The 8,985-nt window shown below is 35.5% G+C and overlaps 1 protein-coding gene across 1 annotated transcript; it reads left to right on the forward strand.

Annotated features, from left to right (window-relative positions):
- The first annotated feature begins 4,122 nt into the window (after positions 1 to 4,122).
- On the forward strand, positions 4,123 to 5,058 carry LOC143643244 (olfactory receptor 8D4-like). Its single transcript, XM_077111990.1, has one exon. It carries the CDS (start codon positions 4,123 to 4,125, stop codon positions 5,056 to 5,058), a length of 936 nt encoding a protein of 311 aa, XP_076968105.1.
- The last annotated feature ends 3,927 nt before the right edge of the window (positions 5,059 to 8,985 follow it).

The following is an 8,985-nucleotide window of genomic DNA, read 5'->3' on the forward strand; positions in this document are numbered from 1 at the left end:
AATTGTACAGTTCCTGTCCTTCATCCAAGAAGGCTTTTCTTGAGAGATGTTTTCAGATATTGGCTTTGCGTGGTCACAAATGTGGTCTCACCCATGGAAGCAATGGAGAGAAGGTCAGGAAAGGAAACAAAAGACAAGAAAAATCATTAGCTGTAGGAGAGAATAACCTAAAGTAGTGCCTCTCAAACTTTAAATACTGAGTACCAAAATCACATGTGGACCCTGTTAAAATATCAACTCCGATCCAGTAGATCTGGAATAGGACCTGAAATTGTGCATGTCTAACATGCTGGTCCTTGGTCCACACTTGAGTAGCTAAGACCTAAAGCACAGGGATGGTTTGGGAACTAGGAAATGCAGGAAAAAATCAAACTAACTGGCTTGACTAGAGGACATATGGATGAGGGACACTCAGACAAAACAAAGAACCTGGGCAGTATGGAAGGCATTTTCTTTGGTAGGAAATGGGGGAAATGTGGGAAAATTAGATACATGATGGAAGAGATCAGAGTATATATAACACTCAGGACAGAAAATGCCCAGTGAATTAAAGCCAAAAGCAAAGCAAAGCAAAACAAAACAAAACCCCAAGTATTTAGATCTTCTTGAACATTTCTTTGATATTTTCCTCTGTGTGGTCTCTATGACTAGAGCATATCTGTGCATGGTATCAGGTGATGGATGAAGGAAAAGACTCCAAGGTATTACAGTTACAGTCAAAGGACCTTTGGATATTTTTTCTTTTGCACATGATTCCCGTGCAAAAGATGGGAGAAAAGAGCAGATACAAAAGGCATGTGTTGTGTGCTGTGTAAACTTTGGTGACCTGATCCATGACATGAAGTGCCTTTGTTTTGAACTGAGAGAGGGGCTTGGGGCAGTAGGAAGATGCACCTGCATTTTAGGAACTCAAGTAGCCAAGGGAAGTGTGCTTGGCCTAAGATGGCAATGACACCTGGGAACCAAGAAGTCACAGCAGCTTCCTGATTAGCCAGGGAGAAATGGAGATCCTGGATTTGCAGCTTGAGAAAATGCTAAACCAGATGTCTGAGCAGGGCTCTCTGGGCAAATGTGAGAATATAGAGAGGACTCTGTGCCCAGCCCAACACTAAAAGGGAAATGGTTACATATTTCAGAGATAAGGTCTTCCTTGAACTCGGACAGGGAACCCCTCCTGAAGAGACATGTGACTGGAAAGCAGGAAGGGTTTTGGGGGTTGCTGGCATTGTCAAAAGTGGCCTCACTAGTGTTAGGCTGCCTTGAATTCCCCTGTGAAGGACCCTGAGTGCCTTAAGCTAGAAAAGCAGGCTTAGTCAGAGGACAGCCAGGGACCCAGAAGGCAGAGCCAGCTGTGGGAAGTCTGCTATTCTGTTATCAACCTGCCTCACTGAAGTGTGAGAACAGGCTTCCCACCTGTAAATCAGCGTATGCCTAGATTAAAAATAAATCAAACACACACATATGCACGCACAAAATAGTCCTAAAATGTGCTCTGAGCCACACTACTACCTACAATGTGCTAAAAATAATAATAAGTAAAAGAAAGAGTAATTTTACTGGCATTAAATAAGTTTGGGAAATATTGTAAATTATGTAACCTTGTGGGAGATACTGAGACACCCTTCAGTTAAGAAATCTGTTTACCTTAATGCAACTCAGCATTTCTGTAACTCCAAGGATCCTAAGCGACTTATTTAATGGAACACCTACAAAAATCCCCCTGGAATTAATACTCTGTTCAACACCCTTGGGAAACTTGGCACAGGAAATCATAATTTACCTTGGCAACAAACACCTTCTCTGTAGAAAATCCTGGAGGACAAACCATTCCTTGGAAAATGTGTCATTAGCAAAGTATTTTCAGGGCCCTGGCACCTCTTCATCCAATTTGCTTTAGCAAAACCTTCCCCATAACCCGGCATCATAGGATTGAGAAAGGCTTCTTGACCAAAAGGATGAGAGAGAAATGAGACAACATCAAGTTTCAGTGGCTGAGAGATTTCAAACAGAGTGACAGGTTATCCTGGAGGTTATTCTTATGCATTATATAGCTATCCCTTTTTAGTTTACGGTGTATTGCAGTGGCTGGAGGAAAGTGCCTGACACTATTTGAGCTGTGTCCCAGTGCCTTGATTCTTGAAGACAATTGTATATTGATGTAGCTTTTACAATGTGACTATGTGATTGTGAAAAAAAAGTTTCCATTTTAATTTCTAATACAATAAATATAACCCACATTAACTAAAAAAGAAAAATCGTCTTAAATTTTAGATAAGCTTTCAATTAAGAAGGTGATAAACTTTCTGAAACTGGGGCCTTTAAACCATTGGAATATATTATATTCAGTTGGATTTGTACAATGCTTCCCTCCTTAAGACATGACATTTGTATTGAATTGTTTGACTTTGAGTCTGATAGCTGACAGCATAAGAATGGGTTATCAAATAAATGGTTTATGAATACATTTAAAATAATTCAGAATGGATTCATAGTCATAAATCATTTTACTCCTAAAAAAGAATAGAAATTGAAAATTCTAACTAGTTTCCTTAAAATATGTAAGTTATTTAATAAGAAATTTAATTTTAAAATTCTATAAGAATGGGAGACTTTCGTACAACTGCTTTGAGAAAATAAAAAGCTCAGCTAGTCTTAATAGAACTTCCCAATTTATCACCAATGATTTCAACCAACATAAAAACTTTGCAGAGACTTACAAACCTAGGAATATAGCGAAATGCATATCTCCTCCTTAAACTGTATTCAGTATTTGATTTTGCTTTTGTTATCATAATTTTTTGTACTTACTTTTCCTTTCATATACTTAAAAATTATTTTCTTGTGATTTTTAAGTTGAATACTTGTCCGATTTATTTTTATCATTTTAATCACAGAAAATCATTTTTAAAAGCTATTAAATTCATTTTAATGACTGCTTTGTCCTTATTTCATAGAGTGAAGGTGATTATATTGGTTAAATTTTTGTCACTTCTGAAACACGATATTATTGTTTTCTTGATTTAGCTTTTTTCTAAAATGATTTCTTAATTTTTAATTATTTAGAAAAAAGCATGTGCATAGCATACTCCAGGAATACCATATAGCAAGGGCTTGCTGCTCTGTCAAACATAGTATGCTAGAGAACAAAACAACATTTTAAACAGTTGATGGTTTAAAAATTAGATGGTTCTTGGAAATTAATGTAAAGCCAATAATTCTATTGCATCTATTCTCTGTTTTAGAGTAGTAAACATTTCAGAAATGTAATGTATATCTACTTCAAATCACACACTTCTTTGAAAGTAAGTTAAAAGCTATACAACAAAAACAAAAACAGATATTTTTCTAGAAAGACTGTATTTGGCATTTTAAAAATGATATTAGAGGAGAAGTTTTCAAATTTAAATAACATTTAGGCTTTATTTTCTATTATCAGACAGAAAATTTTGGTTTCAGTGACTCCAATCTGATCTTGGAATAGGAAGCGCTATGACATTGTACTTAGGGACCATAAGTCCTAACAAACCTAATGGGAAAAGTGCAGTGCTTATTTTTTTTCTTAAAAGTGGAGTCTAGCCAGTACTAAAAATTACTAAATGTAAGGTAAGTTAGTTCAAATTAATTGGTTAATTTGGTGACTGAGTTGCTTTTTATAGACTATTTCCTTTATTTGTTTATTTAATATTTTTATTAGCAGGCCATATTTCTCTCAAAAATCAATAAATACATACTATGAGTGAAATGTAAAAGAAAAAAACAACAATTAAAAACCCTCCCCCATTGTCTTTAGCGTTGGTCTTACTCTAATTCTAGACTGAAAGGCTGTGACCATTGTTAAAGGAAACTGAGACTCTGGAGGGGATGGGAACGTGAACGTATGGTTCCTAAACTCTATGGCTAGGTAGATGCTTCCACAGCTTTGTCTGGGTTTTTACTTTTTTGGTGGTCAAAGTCCCTGTGCATCAAAGGCAGTGTAGGCTTAGTGCCAAGGGGATAAGGGATCCCCAGTTCAGTGTTTACATAGTTAGAAAAACCTGGGCCATGGGGATTTGCAGCAAAACTGGAAATCTGTCCATCTAATTTGATTCTTTTTTTCTCATTTTCACAGATTTCCCAGAGGAAATGGGTATGAAAAATCATTCCGCAGTGACCGAGTTTGTTCTCTCAGGATTAACTGACCAAGCAGAGCTTCGGCTGCCTCTTTTCTGCCTCTTCTTGGGGATATACATGGTCACAATGGTGGGAAACCTTGGCATGATCTCAATAATTGGGTTGAATGCACAACTTCACACCCCCATGTACTTTTTCCTCAGTTGTTTGTCTTTTATAGATGTTTGTTATTCTTCGGTCATCATCCCTAAAATGCTGGCAGGGTTTATATGCAGAGATAAAATGATCTCCTATTCTGGATGCATGACTCAGCTGTTTTTTTTCTGTATTTTTCTCATTTCCGAATTCTACATGTTAGCAGCAATGGCCTATGATCGCTACATTGCCATCTGTAACCCTCTCCTCTACAACATCATCATGTCCCCTCGGGTCTGCTCTCTGCTGGTGGCTGCAGTCTTCTCAGTTGGTTTTACTGATGCCATGATTCATGGAGGTTGTATCTTAAGGCTGTCTTTCTGTGGAACAAACATCATTAGACATTATTTCTGTGACATCATCCCCCTTATTAAACTCTCCTGTTCTAGCACTTACATTGATGAGCTTTTGATTTTAGTCATTGGTGGATTTAACATGGTGACCACCAGCCTGACCATCATCATCTCGTATGCTTTTATCCTTTCCAGCATCCTCCACGTCAACTCTAAAGAGGGCAGGTCCAAGGCATTTAACACCTGCAGCTCCCACCGGACAGCTGTTCTCATATTTTATGGCTCTCTCATGTTCATGTATCTCAAACCCACTTCCAGCAGTTCAGTCACCCAGGAGAAGGTGTTCTCAGTGTTTTACACCACTGTGATTCCCATGCTGAATCCCCTGATATATAGTCTGCGGAACAGGGAAGTACAAAATGCACTGAGGAAACTCTTAAGAAGAAAAATATCTTCATAATGAAGATATTCTTATTAAGAGTTATATCATATTCATAATCATTTATTTTTGTGTGTTTATTTATACCATGTTTTTAAAAAAGTAAATTGATGTGTTTTGCGTGTGATTCAGATTATTAAGCATACTCATACATAAGATTAATAAAATGTAAATATAAGTATGAAAGTAAAATGTAAGCAAATATTATAAATTTAAAGCTTAACATCATTGCTGGAACTGAACAGTAAATTTTACCATTAATTTCCTGAATCTGGACAAAATAGATTGGTGTACTTCATTCTCATACAAGATCAAATCATACCAAACTGTTTGGAGAGAGAAAGTCTTTCCTCTTATTTATCTCACTAAAAAAGACCTTTTTTGCATGGAAAATTGCATAGGAAATATGGAGCAGTGTGACAGAGATCATCACAACAATTTTACAGAAAATGAGGAAGAATTCTTTGTTACTGATATTTGTAAAGGGCTTATTAATAGCCAATGTTATATTTCAAGTGGAATTCAATAAAGGATATTCAGCAATGGCCCAAGCTAATATGGTCTTAGTATTTGACAATGCAAGGTCTGAGGATTAAGATTTACATGATATAAATGAGATGATGTTTAGGTAATGTTATGTAATATCACATTTTATCAAGCTGAGCCAGGAAAGATGCAGTATTATACAATTTTCTATTTGTTTCTTTTGAGTTAATTTTTTCCTTGGGCTGTAAACTAAGTGTCTTTATTTTTCTCCCTATCATATATTTCGAATGAAATATGATGAAAAAGTTTGTAGAATGAATTTTTACATTGTCAACAAAGATAATGTATGGGGAGTATGATATGTTAATTAATTCATATTTTTAGCATGTACTTACATTACTATGTGCCTGGTACTGGAATATACAGGTGAATATGATGGATATTCTTACTTTTGGAGACTGTGATACATAATACCAACATGATCATATGAACACACACAATAATTATAGATAAAGGTAAATGCTTTGAAGAAACACAAATCAGCTAAATAATTGTCAGTGGGCTAAGGTCTACTCTCAACAGAGTTCTCCTAAGAAGGAACATTTGAGATGAGACATGAATGAAGAGAAGAGAACAATTATTGAAAAACAAAAGGGTGACAGCCAAGTGCAGAGGCAGCCACGCTGGAACAAACCTGACAGCATTCAAGAAACAGAGAAAGCAGTGTGACTGGAGCGTGGGGAAAGGGAGAAAAGGGGTGTCCAAAGGAGATTAGACAGGCAGAGAATTATCGCTTCATGTGAAGACTATGAATTTTATTCTAAGTGCAAAGAGAACCCACTGATATGTGTCAAGATGAAGATTGATGTAATCTGTTTTGCATTTTAAAAATCTCTGGTCAGTCCTTTTATCTACCATATCAAGAGAAGAGTAGAACATATGGAATAAAAATAAATAATAGGGGGAACAAATGTTAAAATAAATTTAGTTTGAAATGCTAGTGATAAATGAAAGCGAGGGGTAAGGGGTATGGTATGTATAATCTTTTTTTCTCTGTTACTTTATTTCTTTTTCTGTTGTCTTTTTGTTTCTTTTTCTGAATCGATGAAAATGTTCTAAGAAATGATGAATATGCAACTATGTGATGATACTAAGAATTGCTGATTATATATGTAGAATGGAATGATACCTTAATGTTTTGTTTGTTTGTTGTTAACTTTTTAAATTAATAAATAAAAAAATTAAAAAAATCTCTGGTCAGTGATTAGAATAAATGGACGGACACGCAGGTATCTATAGTGGTGGTGGATGGGGAGAGAGCAGAGATTGGCCAAAGTGGAAACAGGAAGAACAATTGGGAGGCTATGGAAATTATCTAGGCAAAAACCAGTAATGACTTTACTAGAGTAATGACAATGCAGATGGAAGAAATTTCTGGATTAAAGATGCATTTTGGAATTTAAATCAACAGGATTTGCTGTTGAATGGACTGTGTGATGGCTGAGGGTGATATAATTTTTAGAAAAGTAAATAAAAAGATATAGAAATAAGGAAAATATGAATAATAAAAGGGAGTAAAAATTTGTCAAAATAAAAAAACAAATATCCATAAAAGGCTAAATAGCTGCAGTGCTTGGGCTTGATATTTGTCTGCTTCCAAGCACCCCAAATAAAACAAACAAAAATGTGATAATAAAGTGTGTTATATAATTTCCATCATTAGAAAGAAGGAAGCATGCCAATTATTTATAGTAAGGAAGCTTTCCTTATGATTAAATTCTGGGTGGGCAATGGTAGCTCAGTGGCAGAGTTCTCACTTGGCAAGTGGGAGACCCGGGTTCAATTCCCAGAGCCTTCACATGCCAGGGAAAAAATCTAAAGAAAAGCCCAAACTTTCTTACTTTCTTAAAAGACAAAAATGCAACCAAACTTACAAGAAAACTTAAATAGGGGTTATCAAAAGATAGTAGTATGAATAGCTTCTGAAAAAAAATAAGAAACGGTCTCACCCCCAACCCTGCCCTTTTTGAGTTGTCTCTCACTTATGAAATGCAGCTCTCAAGTAATTGGTGAGCTCTCTGTGAGGATGAGATCCCTTCCTCAGGCCCTCTCCCCCACAAAAAAAACAAACACTAAAAAAACTGGGTTCATCTTATGGGTGGTTAATGCACAATTACAATGAAAGTGCCACAGATCTTACCAAATCTGCCTCCTTGTAGTGATTTTTCATTGGGCTTTCCTATACATTAGAGACAAAGAAAGTTAGTCATCTTGAATAACATGTACGAGGGATCTACAGAACTTCATTAGTTGCTTACCTCAGTTACTTGCTACCTCCTTTAGGATTTATGTACTCTAAGATATCATGGTGCATGGTGCCTTTAAGTCTGGGACGATAGATGAGAGGACATAAGCAATAGTGATTAATGTAGAGTTTAATTGGTCTTTACTCATGTGTGCGCTACATGCTGCCTTTTTGTGAGACTAAAATGCAAATGCACAGCTTGCTTACAGTTTTAACGTTAACATTAAAAATGCTAACACTACACCTGCAGGGTTATATGGGACGTTATAAGAAAACCCACGAACTCACCACCATGCCTTCCCTTAAATCCCATGGTCCTTAGGCAATCTACATTTCTTCCCCACATTTCAGAGGCCCTGGAAGGAATGGCGCTACTTTATCTTGATGAAACTAGAATTTTCAATTATATTTCAAAGAAACTACTTGAACTGTTTCTTTGCAATAATTTATGGAAAGGTTTCTAACTATGTCTCAAAATTTAGATGCAATAATAAAAATGACTGATAAATTTGATGACACAGAAATTTAAAAAATATTTTTGCATTGCCAAAATATCATGAACATAGCCAAAGAATAACAAATTACAAGAAAATATTTGGTGCTTATATCACAGATCAAGGGATCATATCCCATATATAGATACAGAACTTTTAAATTTTCAAAAAAAGTTTAAAAAAACTTGATAGAAAAATGAGAAAATATATGAACAACCAATTAACAAAGAAAATTTATGCAACATGTTTATTGAAATTCAATCTCATTCATAAGTGAAATGCAAATTGAAATTACACTGAAATACTCATCTATCAGATTGGAGCAAGATAAAGTATGTAACCACACAGTCTATTCATGAGGTTGAGGAAATTGTTATTGGGAATGCAAATTGGTATAATCCTTATGGAGAGAAATTGGCAACATCTAACAAAAGTATATACACATCAACTTTTAACTCAGCATTGCTATGCACCTTGCACAATATAATTACACAGTGTTATTGTTGCAGGATTACTTGCAAGTGAAATATAGAAAGTAATCTAAATGGTGGGAGAGTGGTATGAAAAAACTATGGTATATGTACACAATAGAGTGCCAGGAAGCTGAAAAAAAGAGAAAGTTTCTGTGATGTGATTTCTGATATGAAGTGATTTCTAGAATAT

Source organism: Tamandua tetradactyla, chromosome 8, assembly GCF_023851605.1.
Source record: "Tamandua tetradactyla isolate mTamTet1 chromosome 8, mTamTet1.pri, whole genome shotgun sequence".
NCBI classification, from domain to species: Eukaryota; Metazoa; Chordata; class Mammalia; order Pilosa; family Myrmecophagidae; genus Tamandua; species Tamandua tetradactyla.

Bases quoted from the DNA above. Each gene is read 5' to 3' on its own strand.
- LOC143643244 (XM_077111990.1), top strand. From the start codon at position 4,123: ATGGGTATGAAAAATCATTCCGCAGTGACCGAGTTTGTTCTCTCAGGA.